We start from the raw sequence: 19,669 nt of genomic DNA, 5'->3' as shown, positions 1-19,669 counted from the left end.
TTTATAACTGTTTAGCAGGGGTATGTCTCTTGGCATTGAAAAACTAAAATTCGAATGACATCACTGCTGGTGCCTCGCGAAGGATTGCATGAAAAGTTATCATGCAATACCTTGCTAGGCACCCAGCATTGATGTCAATTGAATTTATTATTTTTCAATGCCGAAATACATACCCCTGTTAAACAGCTAATAACTTTTTGTTTAGTAGAATACAAAGTTTCAGTCTTTGACAAAGCTATAAGCGTAAATTTTCCTAAAAGTATTTTACAAATTGGCACAAAAATCATAAACAGGCTCGGTTCCACAGAAAAATAAAAATGATGTTGGTTTTTCAGTACAAAATATTCGTAAACGTAACTTAAAAATTCTACAAAAAATCATGGATAAGTTTTGAACCAAAACGAAGCTTTTTAGACCCCAGGGTATATGTAAACGGTAAACTGTATACGCAGTAGACTGCCCCAAATTTGTATGGGAAATTAAAAACCTGTGAAATATTATGCGCTGCAGGCTGAAATTGATCCTAGTCCTAGTACAAGATCTCATGCCAAATTTGGTCCAGATCGGATCACGGGAAGGGGTCGCTCAACGAGCCTGAAGTTTGTATGGGATTTCGAGACATTTTGTTCAGGAGAAACATGAAAAACCAGTTTTTCATCAATAACTTTTGTTTCCGTCGGCCGATTTCTTTCAAAAACGGGTTTTCTTAAAGCCTAAATTATGAGAAATGTTTCATCCGAAGACTGCATTTCAATTAGAGTTAAGATAAGAAAGTTATTAGGCTTCAAAAATAGGCTAACTTTTTTAAGGATGGTATTCATCACTGTTAATGAGTCGAGGCGGTCGAACAAATTGATGCCTCATTAACAGTGCTGAATACCACCGTTAAAAAAGTTAGCCCATTTTTGAAGCCTAATAACTTTTTTATCTTAAATCTTATCGAAATGCAGTCTTCAGATGAAATATTTGCCATAGTTTAGGCTTTAAGAAAACCCGTTTTTGAAAGAAATCGGTCGAAGGAGACAAAAGTTATTGACGAAAAACTGGTTTTTCATGTTCCTCTCGAACAAAATGTCTCGAAATCCCATACAAAATTCAGACTCGTTGAGCGACCCCTTCCCGTGGTCCGATCTGGCCCAAATTTGGCATGAGATCTTGTACTAGGCCCAGGATCAATTTTAGCCTGCAGCGTATAACTTTTTCAAAAGTCGGGTCATTTGGGGCAGTCTAATACGCAGCTATGTCTTTTTATTGCGAAGGATACGTGCCAAACTTAAATCTTTCCGTTTTAGATATGAACATTCCATTTTAAAACTTTTTGCTGGTGAATGGATCGACACCACAGGTGTATATCTATATACCTACCTTAATTTATTTCTTTTTTCGTTTGAATGTTAGGAAATGTGTTTTAATTTTTTAGGGGTTTTGCGTCAAAGGTCAACTACAAATACTATCATAATCATAATTGCACTGCTTTACCTATATGTATCAATGCACTGGAGTTCAAAACTAATGTCTTAACCAACATTTGGAAAATCAAATCCACTAAAATCCAACCCTCGCTTCTCATTACAGCTTCAAGTCGCATTCCAGGACAAGGAAGAGGAAAACCGTCGGCTGAAGCACTACATCGAAACGATTCTGCTGCAGGTGGTCGAACACTATCCGCAGCTGTTGGAGGTGAAGGCGGCCTAAGGATGTGACTTTTTCGAAAGAAAAAGTGCCCCCCGAAACAACACCACAAAACAAAAACAACAACAAACAGCAACACATTATCACTAGCACCTAGTACTACTATTAATAATACTTGTTAATACTATCACTACTTATACTACTACTACTACTATTGAATTTTTAGTATAGATAGTTGTCTTTTGAGAAAAGAAAAGTTAGGCAAGTGAGGATTTATAACAAAACAAGATGATCAGTACTTTGAAACGCGTTCAGAATTAGAACGTCGCTTGTGTGATATTGCATGAAAAGTTTACTGTTTCCGATTGGTTTTTTTTAAAATGATTTGCTCACGTGTTTGATAACTGTCCTTCTAGGATTTCGAAATTGAAAAAACTGTTCGAGTTCAACAAGTTATCAGTATCGCGTTGATAACATACGTCCAAAGACAAGCACAAGTGTAGAGAGTTATAATTTTTCCGTTTGCATATTTATGTAATTCGTGCTTCTGTCTGAGGTACGTTCGAGAGATTTAGAAGAAAACAAAAGAAAGGAAACGCATCTTACAAGCAATACATATATTTTATATCTTTAATAGAGTTTAAAAGTAACACACTACAGACACAAACACAGATACGAACTCTAGTGAGAAGACTATTTTGCGTTTAGCGTGTAAGCTAAAGAGAATATCTTTTATATATGTGTATTTTATATAAAAAAAAAGGAAATTATATCTTTTTCGACTTCTGGGAAACCAAATTATTTAATGTTTGCATGAAAAGAGATGGTTTTATCGATGGAAAATTCAAAAATTGGTGTCAAGGTATACGAGAAGGTTTTATTCGAATGAAAAAGTAAAAAAAAAATCGTTACAACAATCATCCAAACTATTAGCATGCTCAATCTTATTGAATTGCAAATTTTAAGCAATTGACAAAAAACCGCCTTTTTAAAATCGGTAATCCGTTTCGCCTTTAGATATGTGACTAATAAAAACATCTCGAAATGCTTAAAATTTTGTAAACTGTTGGGTGCTTTAAGAAAACCTTATTTTCCAAAACGTTGCCGTCTCTTTTTTGCATTCAAGAAGAAAAAATGTACTAAAACCACCCCTATATTGTAAATATTCTGATCCCTTGAGTAATATATCCCCCTCTTTTTGTAGTTAACTAAGAAAGTCTAACCCGAACTGAAATTTGTAGTTGAAAAAAAAGAGCAGAGTAACATGCTATGTGATGTTCTCAAAAGAAATGAAAACTGAATTTACACAAGCTCACAAAACATACAGAAACACAAAGCAGAGAGTTTGTAGAAAACAAAATTGTTGAACAACTCCAATCGGAATTTGATGCATTATTCATACTCGGTAACCAAGTTGTATTTACCAACAATCCTTATACACACATAGTAGACAAACAAAAACAACAAATTAACATGAATAGAATCAAAACAACACAAACAATAGAACTGAAGGATGGCTCGAAAGTGAAAATCCCTCCTATGAGAAGAGAACGTATTACAAATGAAACAATTTTAAATTGGATGCCAAAATAGCGCTCTACTTTACTTATTGAAGAGGTAAACAAATGAAAAATGTTACTGTATTAGTGAATATATTGAAGAAAAAAAAGAAGGAGAAGAAAAGTTGGTAGCAAAATCCCCGATGAGATGAATAAATATTAACTGAAAACCCCCAATAATGATGTTGTCATTTGAGAAAAAGAAATACTCACTATGAAAAAATCTGAAAAATTTATTTGAAAAAGCTTAAAATCTATTTATCATGAGAGTTAAAAAAGTTTTGCGACTTGAGGACGTCAAACTTGAGCAACAATAAATCCGTATCAATTGTTCCATCTTCGTTTTCGGCGATGTTCGGAGGACCCACGTTCAGTCCAAACTCATCCTCATCAACTCGATTCCGTTCCAGAAAAGCTTGTAGCTGCCTCTCAAGGTCCCCGTCAAAAAAGTTATCAACTTTGGCAGCACTTGAACGAAGTTGCTGTTGTTGCAACTCGAAAAAGTTTGCCTCCAGCTTTCGATCATCGGCAACGGATTCCGAATTGTTGCCCCCAGCCGCCGTCAAGTAATCCCCAATTTCCTGCGAACGATCCCCTATCTTGCAAAGACTGCATCGAGTTGTCTGTAGTTTCTTCCTTACCGTTTGCAGCTCCAAACGTTCCTTGCTGAGTTCAATCTTATCCTTGGACAGTCGATCTTCCCGTTCGGAAATCTCCCGGAACTGCCTCTGAACCAGTTGCATCTTCAATTGCAGATTCTGTTCCGCTTTCTTTATGCTCTTGAACGCATTCTCCGCATTCAGCGCCTTCAATCTAGCCTCGTTCAACGCTGTTTCCAACTCTCCGCTTTTTGTTCTCAGTTGACTTTCCTGGGAAATCAACTCACGCCTTTTGGTTTCAAACCGTCGTTGCAGCTGAAGATAATGATCTCGTTCAGTATCCGCTTGCTTGGCGGCATCTTCGGCCACCCGAATTGCGGCGTCGATCTCCGCACGAGACAAGTGTTCCGGTTGATCTCGCTTGTGAAGTTTCGAGAGGGTTTCTAGCTTCGCTTTCTCTTCCAGCAAAGTCTTTCGTTCCTCCTCGATTTTGGCCATCAGGCTACCATGCTCTTCCAGCTGTGCTCGTTTGAGCTCTTCGATGCGACTTTCTTCTCGGGAAATACGCTCCCGTGATTGTTCTTTTTCCTTTTCGAATGCTTTGCGTTCCGACTCCAGCTTCGCTAGACGCTGTTGGTACGTCCAATGCTCCTCGGAGGATGTCTGTCAGAAGTGTAAGATGGAAAAAGAAAATATAAAAAAACAAACCGCGTTATATAATTTAGCTTTCTGAACATTCAGCAAATTTTAGGAGTTTACAATTCAAAATACAATTGATTTAGGAGTAAGAAACCTAATTATGGTTTACGATATGGTTAAATTCAGAATTAATTAAAAAATTAAACATTAGAAAGGGGGAAGCGAAGGTTACTTTACATCAAAGTATGGATTTAATTTTGAACAACAAACGGAAATAATGCAACCCACCGGTGTAGTTTTTATAAAAACATACATTTTACGATTTCAAAGTTATGGGTTCGGAAATTTAGGTAAACCCTGTGATTTACGGTTTAACCTTCCCACGCCGTTCGGGTCAATATGATCCTAAGCAAACTTTAAAATCGTCATAACTTTTTTTTTTCAAATCGAAAAAATATGAAATTTGTATTGGCAGGTGCGGTGAGAGAATCAAACTGGGTCTGACTTGAAAGAGCTTGAATTAAAAACGTGTTTGTTCTAACAGGTATTTATTCTGTCTAACTAAAAGTAAAATTAATCAAGCAACGATTGCTTTGATGTTCAGTTGCTTGCTGCGTTGCATACTCGGAACATCCCTCTTCAACGCTGCTGCTGTAGACCACACTGACGAAGAATCTGCAAACGTACCCGTGAGAGAGGTTTTGTCAGAAGATCCGCTGCCATTCTTTCCGTCGGACAATATTCGTAGTTGACAACACCTTTCGTTTTCAGGTCCTTTGCAAAATGAAACTTAGTAGAAATGTGCTTCGTATGGTTGCTGAACTTCTCGAACTCCAACATCTTCAAAGAGCTTTGATTATTCTCGTATAACGTTACTGATGTGAAACTCTCCGGCTTCATCGCGTTTGACCTCGATGCCCAGGTGAAACTTTACGTCACCAAGGCTGCTAATTTTGAAGTTCCTGGAAAGCGCCTTTTCCAGTGCTCCGATGTTCCGTTCATTTTCGCTACCTACAATGAGATCATAAACATTAACAAGAACGTAGCACCACTTGCCACTAGCTTTCTTCTTGTACAGACAGGGATCTGGCTCGCACCGCTTGAATCCATCCCCCATCAACCTGCATCCTATAGCACGACAGCTCTCCGGCTATTCGACCACGTCACATGTATTATTGGCTTCAATCGAATCGAGCTCCTCGGCCATCGCTTGACGCCACTTGCTGCTGTCCGGACAGGACAACGGTTCCATCACCGTTTTCGGTTCCTTCTGTACCGAAGTTTTCACCGAAAAAGCATACCGCTTCTGAGAAACACCAAGATTGGACCTTGTCGACCTCCGAGGCAAATCTTCATGATGAACGTTTTCAACCACAACACTAGCCAAACAAACAACACAGCAAAACGTCTGAACGCTCCTGCTTCTTCTTCAGCTGAGTCGTCTTGAACACCGTCTTCGTCTTTATCGGATTCAATTTCTTCTGATTCGTTGACAGGATCCACACGTGGGAAATCGATGAATGGAACAACGAGATATTCATTAGCTGATTCCGGCTCCGACCCGCATGACGTCAGGAATTTAACATCACGACCACGACTGACTGTTATTTTTCCCGTCGCCTCGTCCACCAATCGGTACGCCTTCGATGCTTCGCTGTAATCAACGAACCTCAGCTTCGATGCCTTGCTATCCAGTTTACCTCACTTCACACTTGGCACGTGGCAGTATACATCCACGCCAAACCGTTGAACGTGTCCAAGATTTGGCTTCCTACCGTACCACTGCTCGTATGGTCGCACGCAGTCGCCACTTGTTGCCAGGGATATGCGCTCTGTCGGTTGACACAGCACAAACAAATTTCCAACAGACAGCGCCGTTGCACACAGCTTTTCACCTCTCATGATTTTGGCACAACTTGCTTCGAAAACGACGACAAATCCTTATTGCCCCAGCCGCATCACAGAAAACAAGTTGTATTCCATATCGGGAACATACATTGCACATTCGATTGGCACTTGACGTTCTTGACCTGAACCATCGATGACATTGATCCGTCCAGTACTACGGCCTTTCGAACGAACCTTCGCACCGTTTCCGACCCACACGTTTTCAGTGACTGCTTCGTTTAACTCCTTGTAGTTGACAATGTGGCATGAGGCTCCGGAATCTAGTATCCACTGCTTTTCCACTTGACTACCGCATTCAGTGAGAAACGTGTATTGACTGATGTCGTCATGCTGCGCCACGTTGTTTGCTTGATATTGCTTGGTAACCGCTTTCCGTTGCTTAGTAACTGGACTGTTACTTTTTGCATTATTTCAAGTTCGAAATTTTTCACATGTCGCCTCCTGATGGTTCATTTTTTTTGCAGAAATAACACCGGTCCTTTTCGGGCTTCAAATCCGCAAACAAAACAGACTCGGATTCGTCCTCGCCACAGTTTCGCTGCTTCTTCTTCTGCCACTCGTCGATCAATTTACCCTTCACCATGTCTAGGGTCAAATCGGTTTCCAGTCGGACTTCCAATGCGGTAACCAACGTCTCGTATTCCTCCGGCAGACTGCTGAACAAAAATTGCGACCAGCTACTGGTCATCCAGGATCTTGAGTTTTTAGAACAATTCCGCTAACTTGGACACGTGCGCTTCCATGTCACCATGCTTCTACAGGCGCTGACTGCAGATTTTCCGCATGACAGAAACCTTAAATGTCCTTTTCACGAAATTTTCAAGAGCCGTCCACGCTTCTGCTGCCGATTTTGCTTTCCTTATGTGAAGCAACTGGTTGTTCTCCACGGCCAATCCGATCGATGCTAGCGCCAGCTCGTCCTTCGTTTTCCACGCTGCCGTTGTCGGTTCCGGTTTCACACCCGCTACAGCCTTCCAGTTGCCCTCCTTGGTGAGCATCAGCTTCATCCGGGAACTCCAGTTGGTCCATATTACTGAACCACGAGATACATAATTTGTAGAACAGCCACAACTGGCATGCCGAAAAAAGACTTACACATTTGAGGTTTTTGAAAAAATTGTAACAGCATTTTCCGAATTTTCTAAAAGATGTCGGGTAGAGTGCCCCAAATGACCCGACTTTTGAAAAAGTTATGCGCTGCAGGCTGAAATTGATCCTTGGCCTGGTACAAGATCTCATGCCAAATTTGGGCCAGATCGGATCACGGGAAGGGGTCGCTCAACGAGCCCTAAGTTTGTATGGGATTTCGAGACATTTTGTTCGGGAGAAACATGAAAAACCAGTTTTTCATCAATAACTTTGGTTCCCGTCTGCCGACTTCTTTCAAAAACGAGTTTTCTTAAAGCCTAAACTATGAAAAATATTTCATCCGAAGACTGCATTTCGATAAGAGTTAAGATAAAAAAGTTATTAGGCTTTAAAAATGGGCTAACTTTTTTAACGGTGGTATTCAGCACTGTTAATGAGGCGTCAATATGTTCGACCGCCTCGACTCATTAACAGTGATGAATACCATCCTTAAAAAAGTTAGCTCATTTTTGAAGCCTTATATCTTTCTTATCTTAACTCTAATTGAAATGCAGTCTTCGGATGAAATATTTTTCATAATTAAGGCTTTAAGAAAACTCGTTTTTGAAAGAAATCGTCCGACGGAAACCAAAGTTATTGATGAAAAACTGGTTTTTCATGTTTCTTCCGAACAAAATGTCTCGAAATCCCATACAAACTTCACGCTCGTTGAGCGACCCCTTCCGGTGATCCGATCTGGCCCAAATTTGGCATGAGATCTTGTACTAGGACTAGGATCAATTTCAGCCTGCAGCGCATAACATTTCACAGGTTTTGAATTTCCCATACAAATTTGGGGCAGTCTAATGTCGGGATTCGACCAGATTTTCAAACTTTTTGTAGCAACATTCACGCTCTGCACAACCCCCCGTGAGAACTTATCCAATTTTAACTTTGAAAATCTAAAAACAATCAAAATCATGAAGAGAAGACAATTAGATACTTAGCTAAGAATTATGTTTAAATATTCTTACGTATCAGCACAAACCACCCTGCGTAGCCATGCGGGCGATTCTTTCAGTCTGCTATAGGAAAAAAGATTTCGAGAGCACGACCGGGAGATTTTGTTCGATTCAAGGGGGGGTAGGGTCTAACGGGTATAAAAAAAACACCATTTTCACGATTTTTTTCTAGAGCTATCGTTCAAACAAATGTATTCAAATTTTTTGCATTAGACACAAGCATTGTTAAAAGAACATTTAGTAATTTTTTCGTAGAAAAATATTGAAAAATGAGCCGGTGACGGAGCATATTCGAGGATGCCTTTTAAAAAACAGGATTTGCGGTGGACACTGTATCTCAGCACAGGATCATCTGAGGTCAAAAAATCAGAGCAAAATATTTTTCATAGATGTTTTTCTGGATCCCAACGTTTTTATTTAACTTAAAAATATTTTTATGAAATTTTTGTGGCTGTTTGAAATAAAAACTACGATTTTTTACTTAAAAATCCGCCATTTTTCACCTCTAAAATCTCCCCAAAGTAAAAAAAAAAATCAAAAAAGAAAAACGTTGGGGTCTGGTATTTTATATGTAGAAAATATGTTCCAAATTTGAAAAGAATCGGATAAGTGGTTTTCAAATGACGATGTCCACGGACTTTAAAAATGTGCTTTCGAGAAAAGCGCGTTTGAAGTTTCTGCTCTTGCTTTCTTGCAGTATTAGATAGGAGGAGATAAAGGCCTATAATTTCTACAGTTTTGCTTCAATTGACTTAAAAATTTGACACAACATTCTTGAAATGTTTTACAATAAGAAAATAAAAAATAAAAAAAAATCGATTTTTTGAAAGTGTTAGACCCTACCCCCCCCCCCCCCCCCCCCCCTTTAAATTATCCCGGGGTGTAGAGCGTGAAGCTTGCTACAAAACGTTTGAAAATTTGGTCGTATTCCAACTTCTTTTAGTAATTTCGTTGCTACAATTTTTTGAAAAACCTCATAGAAAGCATATTAATTGATTGTAGAGATTTTAATCTATCATCGAGAATATAAAAAGTGGGTAGTTATGATTAAAATATAGGGGTTAAACACCCCCATGAAGGTCCAAAAATGCCAAGTGAAACGTGAAACTTGTTTTGTTAAACATAAAATTTGATGTTTCTAATAAATTTTAAGGAAAAACGAAAATGATTCATGAGTAACAATCTCGACTCTAAAACCTCGAAATCTCATTCCAGGACCACAATTCTACAGAACTTTAAAAAAAAAAATTGGCTTAGCTTAAAAGATTGTCTAGATGTGACCAGATTTTCTCACTCTCTTAGCTAAATTACACGAAAATTTCAATTGACTCTTAAGAATTATGTATCCAATTTTTTTAAAGTAATTTTGTCAAAATAAACATTAACGATTTTTTGGAAGCCTTAAATATGATTCGGCTTATGTGTATCAATCAAATAAAAACAGTTTTCTACGTGTTTTGCTTCCTGATTTTGGAGAAAATTTTGCAACAATATACGGACACGGATACTTGCAGAAAAATCTAGTAAATATGCAGTTTAAGATTTGGATTTGGAAATTAAATCCTCAATTAAAAGGTGCAATGCAAGTTATCAAATACATACATAATAGTTTGAAGGTCACAAAGTTTAGTGAGTGGTAAAATATTGAGTGAACTGTTGGAATAAATTAAATTGATTGAATAAAGCAAAGGGAGATTAAAAATAGTTTTTAAACAACGGTTCTGTAAGGATTGTAAGCGTGATAAAAGGGACAATGATGCCCTTCCCCATATAGCAATTAAGTAATATAGATGAGAATGTATGAAGACAAAATAGAACTTGAGCAAGACATGACGTGGAACAAATGCTTTGACCCTCCATAGAATTCCGCTATAAGATGATATCTTTTTTTGCAAATGATGTACGTGATTGCTCCATGATAAAGTTTCATCAAAAATTATTCCCAAATATTTAAAGTTGGTTTCAAATCTTCTTCCATATGCATAATCACGTTGTTTGGACATACGCCGGGATAAAAAAAGGGCTGTGACATCAGCAAAAAGACGTGGTATGCCGTGCAGTGGAAGTCGACTAACATCATTTATGTACAGTAAGAAAAGGAGACCCAGCTAACATGAAATCGTAATAGAAATGATAATCCAAATCGAATATTAAGACATTTTCATTAACTATCGTAAACACGTTGGTATTGAGTGATTTTCTATCATTCATTTACGACAAGCTTTGCTCGAAAAAAGTTTAATCGGATAGCAGTTCAGTCAACTCGTAAATATGTCTCCAAAAAGTTGAGAATATGCTAATTCGACATTTACGATTTGAGTGAACTGATTTACGATATGTGGGCGGTCCTTCAATTGACACTTTCTCCGGTTTCTTCCTTTGACCGGTTGGTAAAAAGAAAATCTCACCTATAGAACTATAGCGTGGACCATATCAACTGATGAGATGGCATCGTGGTAAGATACCGGACTGCAAACTCGGAGGACTAAAGTTCAAATCTTGGTCGAGGAATTTTTTTTCGTTTATTTTGCTTTTTGTTGGAAAATCGAATCGTTGGAATCTTGTTATTGTAGATATATCGCCTCCACTTTTGTAGCTATATGCTATTTTGGTAGGTTTAATACAATCTTTTTATCTGATATATTTGTTTGAATAATTCTGTTGTTCCTGCGTTATACCTTCATAAATGTTTGCTGGGGAGGCCCTATATTGCTGCCCTGCGGAACACCGACGTCCAATTTTTTTAAAAGAGCTCGTTGCATCTCCTAAACAAAAAAATTGTTTTCTATTTGTTAAATAGCTTCGTATCATAACACTCTAGTTTGATCAGTAAAAGATCGTGATCAAGTGTGTCGAAGGCTTTTTTAAATCAAGGAAAAGACCACATACAATATTCCTTGAATCTATTTTTTCTATCACGAAGTCCGATAACTCACAGATAGCTGTCAGTGTACTGGAACCAGATTTGAAACCGTATTGCAGATTGTAAAGTACGTTATTGCGATCCAGAAAAGTATTGATTCTATTTATCAGTAGTTTTTCAAAAATCTTACTGAAGACACTGAGTGTTGAGATTGGGCGGTAATTACTAACTTCAAGAGGGTCGCCGGATTTTAAAATTGGTATAACTTTTGCGGTTTTCAAATATTCATGATGTAAACCTGATACTAAAATCTTATTAAAACATTCCGAAAGGATGTATGAAAAAGATAAATAATGATCTTTCATCATAAGTGTAGGGAATTTAGAAGCATTATCATCACATATCAATTTTTTGTTCCGCATGGGCCAACTACTATGAAGTGGTAGATACAGATAGATTTGCACACATTAAAAAAAATATAATCTTTAGATGTCCCTACATTAAAGGACATCACTTTTCACTGATAAGGCCGATAAATTAAAGAAACATTTTATTTTACATTTTATATATTGCAAATCAAATGTTCTAACTAAAATCTTAAATTTTAATCGAGTTTTCGAGAGTAGAAAATAAACCTTATTTGAACCGTAGACATAGTTTTGTACTTGGATTTCTAAATATTTGATACATTTTCACCTACACAGAAAAAAAATCTGAATCCTTAACAACACTGAAATTGAAAACCTGTATCATTACATGACGTGGAACTCGATTTATTGATGTAAATTTACAAATTAAAAAAAGTATGACACAAATATTACTTGACACGGAACGCGATTATTTGATCTAAATTTACATCACATATGATGTAAATAAAAAGAAGCATCACATACGACGGAATTCTCAGTGCGAATTAAATATTACACGTCTTCAATATTTTACATGTCTTTAAATTTTACACGTCTTTTGAAGTTTTCAGACGTGGAATATTCAACTCGCACTGAAAATCCCATCATATGTGATGCTTCGTTTTTGTTACATCATATGTGAAGTAATGGAAATAAAAAATTCTTAAAATTACACGACATGGAATGTGATGAGGACATTGAATTTCAATTTAATAGGATCAGACAAATTTAAACAAAGTGTCAAGTCAAAGTCGTGCACCAAAAAGTATTTTTTAAGCAGTTTTCCCGCGATTAAAGTTCCCAGAGATCTTCGTGAAGCAGGAAGCGGTTCTGGAAGCAGCTCCAAGTTATTCAACTTTGTATCCGGTCTTCGAGAAAAAATAAAAGTGTGAATGTGACTCATAATATAAAAAATAGTAAGATTAAAAAAATCATTGTCACCAAATGAAATAAACTAAATTAATTACAAAAAGGTTTTATTTTTATTATGACATGAGATAATTCCATTATTGAATCATAAATACCAATAAATAAAACAAAACAGATTCCAATTGGAAAGTTTTTCTTCCAATATTCAGTGGTTTTATAATTTACATCATTTTTATATTTTACATCATTTTTTATTTTACACGTTGCAACATTTCACTGGCGTGTAATTTCCAACTAGCACTGAAAACTCCGGCATATATGATGCTTCTTTTTATTTACATCACATGTGATGTGATTTTACAGATTTTTTTCGTTGTGTGTAGGCTTAAAAGGGTTATGATTGTGGTAAAAAAAATTAGCTTGCTAATTAAAGTGAGTAAAAAAGTTTTTTTTAATGAAGCGTTCAAAATCCGTTTTTTAATCCGATGTCAGTCGTTTCTACATCATTGTTTATGCCGTTGGCGCACTAGTCATTGAAAAACTTATCTGGGACAACTGTGTTTGATGTTTACTCTTGGGCCCAAACTCACAGACATCAGCTCAGGAGGCAACTTACTCACCAACTGAGCTATATCACAAGTCCCCATATTTTATCTTCATGAAAAAATGGCAACTTCTAGGACTAATTGTCAAAAATAATCAACTTTAAATGTAAAATAATTTAAACCTGAACATTTTGTACTAAGCACATATACATTTTTCCACTTGTGAATGCATGCATTGTTGAAGAAAAAGTGTTCTAGGGAAAAAAATTCATCAAAACCCCCTCCATGAGCCGGTTCTTCCTACGGCTTAAACAAAAAAAAGTGTAGAGCTCAAGGCTTGAGGATTTCGAAAATGATCCCAAAGCGGCTCAGTCTATTTGGACAAAGAATGTTTAAGGAGAATTTCCTTTCCATCTGAGATAACATAAACTTTCCTTTGATTTCGGCAACTTACCTTGGCAATTTCTGTCAGCTTCCCTTCCAGTGTTTCTACCAGATTGAGCAACCGTTCTTTTTCCACCTCAGCGGACTCCTTGGTGCGTTCCAGCAGTCGCTGCTGATCCTCCAGCTGCTTCTCTCTCGCCTTCAGTTGAATATCCTTTTCTTTCTGCGCAAACTCGATCTGTTCCTGCAGGGTATCCCGAAGCTGCTGCAAATCGCCGGAAGCATTCTCCAGATAGCTGGATGCATTCTTCAACATTGTCATGTAGGACGCGTTGTCTTGGAGGACGGAAAACTCCATCAGCTTTGATTCCCGAATGTTGCTTATCATTTCTCGATGTTCTTGTTTGAGGTTCTCCACGCTTTCTTCATAAGTTGTTTTCAGCTTCTCGATTGCTTTTCTGTGGTTGTCTTCCATTTCATTGACTTTTTTCGTATGTTCACCGATTATCGATTGTTTTTCTTCTTCCAGATCGTTAAGTTTATTTTTGTAAAAGTCTTCCAAACTCTTGTTTTCCGCTTTCATTCGAGCTTCCATAATCTTTAAGCTTTCTTCCAGGAATCCCATTTGCTTACGATAGCTCTGCTCCAGCATCGTCACTTCTTGTTCGTGGTTCGCTGTGATATTTGCAATCAAGTCTTCTAAACGAAGCTTCTCCATTTCGAGACGCTTCAAATCAGCTTCGAGCTCTATTCTGGTTAGAATGTTGTCTTGGTTGGACTCTTTGGGCACTTCGTCTTCCGTTAGTTTTTGTTTTGAAGTGAAATGATCCACCAAAAGTGGTTGAACTTGAGGTGGTTGGCTCATCATCATCATCTGAATGTTGGTATTGATACGTTCTTGCTGTTTGGCGATAACTTCTTCCAGCACGTTGTGTCTTTGAATTTGTTTCTGCAGCAGTTCGTTGAATTGAGATTCTTGTCTCTGTAAGATTGCCTGTTGCTTGTGTTGCATTTCCAGAAGAGCTTGTTCTTGATTCTTCATTTGGTTGGCCATCTGTAGATGGAATTCCTGTTGCTGCATCGTGTTGAGAGCGTTTTGTGTTTCGTTGTTCAAAATTTCCATGGTTTGAGCAGCCGTCTTGATGTCTGGTTTAAGAATCGTTGAAAGAGGAACACTGATTGGTGGCTGTGCTGTCTGAACTGTTGGTTGAATTAGCTGAGGTACAGCAGTTTGAGGTTGTTCCGGGGGCAATACAGGCAGTGGTTTTGGAGTTTCTATTGGTTTACTTTCTTCTGGATTATTTCTCGACATCGGTACCGGTTCCGGGTCGTTGGAAATACTATCGTCGTTCAAACCGAGCCAATCGGCTCCTTTTTTCGCTGCTTTGACTTCTTTCTTCGGTTCAGTTGTGATCGAAAACAGGCCCAAGGGATCGTTCAGAGCGTTGGAAGATTTTCGACGGCCACTCCGTCGTTGAGCTCCACCAGTTGGAGCGTAACCTCCCATTATTGTACTTTCGGTTTGTAGATTTTCTGACGTTTCCGTTGATTGTCTGGAGATTGACTTGCTTGCTGTGAAAGAGTTGAAGATTGTTGTTTGATGGTATATAGCCAATTGAAAATAATCTTTGTTTTTTTAAGCATTTAAAATTTGTGGATTTTTTTTGTAGGGTATTTTAAAATTCTATAGTACTCAAAGAATCGGTAAATTGATTTAATTTAAAATTGATTTAATTTCAAAATTGCTAGAAATAGCGAGATATAAAAAAAGGAAAAGTTTATCTAAATTTGTGCATGAAATAACCTAATTTATTTAAAGTTGACATTTACAATTTTGCTTAATTGCTGTTCCAAAACAACTTTTTGTCAGACTGAATTCGTTTGTATTCAATGTATGATTTCAGATTCAGAATCAGAATTCAGATTCAAATTTCAGATTCGGAGTTGAACATTTAGATCCCGATTTAAAAAAAAAAGATTTCAGATTCAGTCTTCAGATTTCAAATTCGGATTTCAGATTCAGGTTTCAGATTAAGATTCAGATTTCAGATTAAGATTCAGATTCAGATTTCAGATTCAGATTTCAGATTCAGATTTCAGATTCAGATTTCAGATTCAGATTTCAGATTCAGATTTCAGATTCAGATTTCAGATTCAGATTTCAGATTCAGATTTCAGATTCAGATTTCAGATTCAGATTTCAGATTCAGATTTCAGATTCAGATTTCAGATTCAGATTTCAGATTCAGATTTCAAATTCAGATTTCAGATTCAAATTTCAGATTCAGATTTCAGATTCAGATTTCAGATTCAGATTTCAGATTCAGATTTCAGATTCAGATTTCAGATTCAGATTTCAGATTCCGATTTCAAATTCAGATTTCAGATTCAAATTTCAGATTCAGATTTCAGATTCAGATTTCAGATTCAGATTTCAGATTCTGATTTCAGATTCAGATTTCAGATTCAGATTTCAGATTCAGATTTCAGATTCAGATTTCAGATTCAGATTTCAGATTCAGATTTCAGATTCAGATTTCAGATTAAGATTTCAGATTCAGATTTCAGATTCAGATTTCAGATTCAGATTTCAGATTCAGATTTCAGATTCAGATTCAGATTTCAGATTCAGATTTCAGATTCAGATTTCAGATTCAGATTTCAGATTCAGATTTCAGATTCAGATTTCAGATTCAGATTTCAGATTCAGATTTCAGATTCAGATTTCAGATTCAGATTTCAGATTCAGATTTCAGATTCAGATTTCAGATTTCAGATTCAGATTTCAGATTCCGATTTCAAATTCAGATTTCAGATTCAAATTTCAGATTCAGATTTCAGATTCAGATTTCAGATTCAGATTTCAGATTCAGATTTCAGATTCAAATTTCAGATTCAGATTTCAGATTCAGATTTCAGATTCAGATTTCAGATTCAGATTTCAGATTCAGATTTCAGATTCAGATTTCAGATTCAGATTTCAGATTCAGATTTCAGATTCAGATTTCAGATTCAGATTTCAGATTCAGATTTCAGATTCAGATTTCAGATTCAGATTTCAGATTCAGATTTCAGATTCAGATTTCAGATTCAGATTTCAGATTCAGATTTCAGATTCAGATTTCAGATTCAGATTTCAGATTCAGATTTCAGATTCAGATTTCAGATTCAGATTTCAGATTCAGATTTCAGATTCAGATTTCAGATTCAGATTTCAGATTCAGATTTCAGATTCAGATTTCAGATTCAGATTTCAGATTCAGATTTCAGATTCAGATTTCAGATTCAGATTTCAGATTCAGATTTCAGATTCAGATTTCAGATTCAGATTTCAGATTCAGATTTCAGATTCAGATTTCAGATTCAGATTTCAGATTCAGATTTCAGATTCAGATTTCAGATTCAGATTTCAGATTCAGATTTCAGATTCAGATTTCAGATTCAGATTTCAGATTCAGATTTACGATTCAGATTTCAGATTCAGATTTCAGATTTCAGATTTCAGATTCAGATTTCAGATTCAGATTCAGGTTTCAGATTTCAGAATTCAGATTCAGTTTAAGAGTTTAGATTTCAAATTTAAAATTCATATTTCAATTCTTAGAACCAGATTTAAGATTCAGATTTAAATTCAGATTTTAGACTTGGTTTTAAGATTTCAGAATTAAATTTTAAATTCAAATTTCCAATTCAGATTCACATTTCTGACTTGAATTTAAGATTCAGCATACAGATCGCGAATTCAGATTTCAGATAAAAGATAGCATATTCAGATTTAAATTTCAGATTTAAGACTCAGATTTTCGATTCAGATTTCAGTATAAGTTTCACATTCCAGATTTAGATTCCGATTTCAATTGTTAAATTTCTGATTCAGATTCAAATTTGAAATTTTTGTTTAGATTAAAAAAAATAGAACAATAATAATTAACATTTTTAATTTTATAATAAATACCTTGGACATCCTCCTTGCCCACTCCTAAACTCAGCTTCGGTTTGTTCTGTTTACTTGCTCCAGGTTCTTTCCCCGCCGAAATAATTGGCCCTCCCAGAATATCATCCAAAATATTTGACTTAGACTTCGGCTTTTTGGGATCGAATCCCAAATCCGACAGCACATCGCTATCATCGAAGGTAATTTCCTTCTTCTGGCTTGTGTCCGGTTTCTTTACCGGCGTACTGGTCTTCTTAGTTTGAAAACTTGTCAAGCTCGCCGGTGGACCGGATATCGAATGCCGGGTGAACTCCAGCGAAGACTGGCCTTCTTTCTCAAAGCTACCGGAAGTAAGCGTTAGAGGTTTTGCTGGCGCCGGAGGATCGATTGCTGGTTTTGCGGCGGGAGCTGTTTCCGTTTTAATACCAAATAAATCTTCCATTTTTGTTTGTTTCGTTTCCGGTTTGGAAACTGTGGCAGTTTTCTTCCCCTTTTTGGACGGTTCGGTTCCGAAAAGACTATCATTGCTTCCATCGCTGAGCAACCCGTCCAACGGATCGTCCAAATCGAAGTTCATTCTACTTTTTTTCAACTTTTAATTATTCTTTTTTTAGAAATAAAAATATCAACAACACAACTGATTAAAAAATTCTAAAATGACCTCAGAAAACTGTTTTCCAAATCAAACAAACTTTTGTGGAGGTCGCACGTGTCCATGGTGATTGCTTAAGCGTACTTTGAAATTCACGTGCTTCGTGCGCTTTTTAGCTTGCGCGTGAGGAAGCGTTTGTCTGAACATATGGTGCTGCTAAATTGAAAACGACGGGCAATAGCGGCACTAACCTAAAAACCCTGCGCCCCAGCTTGAACGATTTCCATAAAGCGGACGCTAGCGGAACTGTTGCGTGGGTTTATAGCAACTCGGTTTTATGTGAACAAAGGGGGTACCTGTTTTGGTGTGCATGCTATAATAAATCGAATTTCGCTCAGTGACATAATCGATTGGGATGTCAACAAAAACTTCATTCTGTGGCGCAACTGCCAGTAAAATGTTTCATTTAGAATAAAATTGTGTAAATATCAAAAAAAAATAAATTGTTTGACTACAACTAACCATGCTCATCGGAGCTCTGCATCGACTGGTGAATAGAGCACCTAGTGTAAGTAGTTTCCTTCGAATAAACTCGCAACGGGTCCCTACGTTCCGGTTTGTATCCGGCAGACCGGATCCAGATGCCGCCCGGAAGCACAAAATTCGAACCACCATCTACTATGCGGCGGCAGCCTGCGTGATGACCGTGGGCATGAGTTATGCAGCCGTCCCGTTGTATCGGATGTTCTGCCAGGCGTACAGCTATGGCGGGACAACCGGTGCGAACCATGATGGCGAAAAGGTTGAATCCATGAAAAAGATAAAAGACCGGGTCATCAAGATTCGATTTAACGCTGATATCGGTGCCTCGATGAGGTGGAACTTCAAACCTCAGCAGCCGGAAATAAAGGTATCATCGACACAGTTTTTCAAATACATTTTCCTAATAGACATTTTTTCGTTGTAGGTCGTTCCTGGTGAGACGGCATTGGCATTCTATACGGCAAAAAATCCGACGAACCACCCAGTCATAGGCATAAGTACCTACAATGTGATTCCGTTTGAAGCTGGAGCGTACTTCAACAAGATTCAATGTTTCTGCTTTGAGGAACAGCAACTTAATCCCCACGAAGAGGTTTCCTTTCAACAAATCTCCATTAATTTTCCGTTTAACAAAACATCAAAATTCTTTCAGGTTGACATGCCAGTGTTCTTCTACATCGATCCGGAGTTCGTCGATGATCCTCGGATGGAGCTGGTTGATTCGATTACCCTATCGTACACATTCTTCGAAGCCAAGGAGGGTGTCAATTTCCAGATGCCTATATATGCGACGAAGCACGGTGCGAAATAAACGGTATTGTTAAGTTTTATCATTGAAAAAGTGTCTGATTTGATCGAAATTCCTGGCTACACCGAACGAAATTTATTTTAATTCATCAACATTATGCTAATTTTTTATTTCAAATAATGTAAGGCCAACGATTGTTTAAAAACTTAGAAGTACCCGCATGAAGCAGTATTATACAATAACGATCCCCATTATCTTCTTCCCAAGACACCCAAAAGATTCCCTTAATGGTTTTGGATTATTAATGAACGATTATGCTAATCGTTTTTTCATCAAATGGAATCGCTTAGACACGA

At 37.2% G+C, this 19,669-nt stretch overlaps 3 protein-coding genes across 8 annotated transcripts in view; 2 read left to right on the top strand and 1 right to left on the bottom strand.

Annotated features, from left to right (window-relative positions):
• LOC129749349 (rab11 family-interacting protein 4B) overlaps positions 1-3,362 on the top strand; it is a 215,051-nt gene extending 211,689 nt beyond the window's left edge. For all 6 annotated transcript variants that reach the window (XM_055744298.1, XM_055744297.1, XM_055744293.1 and 3 more), the window contains one exon: positions 1,576-3,362. In XM_055744298.1, the coding sequence (XP_055600273.1) occupies positions 1,576-1,695 (120 nt within the window). In that variant the 3' untranslated portion in view covers positions 1,696-3,362. The remainder of the gene's footprint in view (positions 1-1,575) is intronic.
• A 44-nt stretch (positions 3,363-3,406) lies between these two features.
• Positions 3,407-18,054, bottom strand: LOC129746460 (fas-binding factor 1). The gene is made up of 3 exons (XM_055740113.1): positions 17,452-18,054; positions 13,567-15,068; positions 3,407-4,453 (listed from the first exon to the last, which is right to left on the bottom strand). Exons 1-3 carry the CDS (start codon positions 18,005-18,007, stop codon positions 3,446-3,448), a joined length of 3,066 nt encoding a protein of 1,021 aa, XP_055596088.1. The 5' UTR covers positions 18,008-18,054; the 3' UTR covers positions 3,407-3,445.
• A 377-nt stretch (positions 18,055-18,431) lies between these two features.
• LOC129748013 (cytochrome c oxidase assembly protein COX11, mitochondrial) lies at positions 18,432-19,398 on the top strand. Its single transcript, XM_055742461.1, has 3 exons — positions 18,432-18,932; positions 18,990-19,157; positions 19,218-19,398. The coding sequence occupies exons 1-3, from the start codon at positions 18,546-18,548 to the stop codon at positions 19,374-19,376; spliced, it is 714 nt and encodes a 237-aa protein (XP_055598436.1). The 5' UTR covers positions 18,432-18,545; the 3' UTR covers positions 19,377-19,398.
• The last annotated feature ends 271 nt before the right edge of the window (positions 19,399-19,669 follow it).

Source organism: Uranotaenia lowii, chromosome 2 (assembly GCF_029784155.1).
Source record: "Uranotaenia lowii strain MFRU-FL chromosome 2, ASM2978415v1, whole genome shotgun sequence".
NCBI lineage: Eukaryota > Metazoa > Arthropoda > Insecta > Diptera > Culicidae > Uranotaenia > Uranotaenia lowii.
Note: the sequence above shows the minus strand (reverse complement) of the source record. Positions and strands in the feature narration are given on the sequence as shown.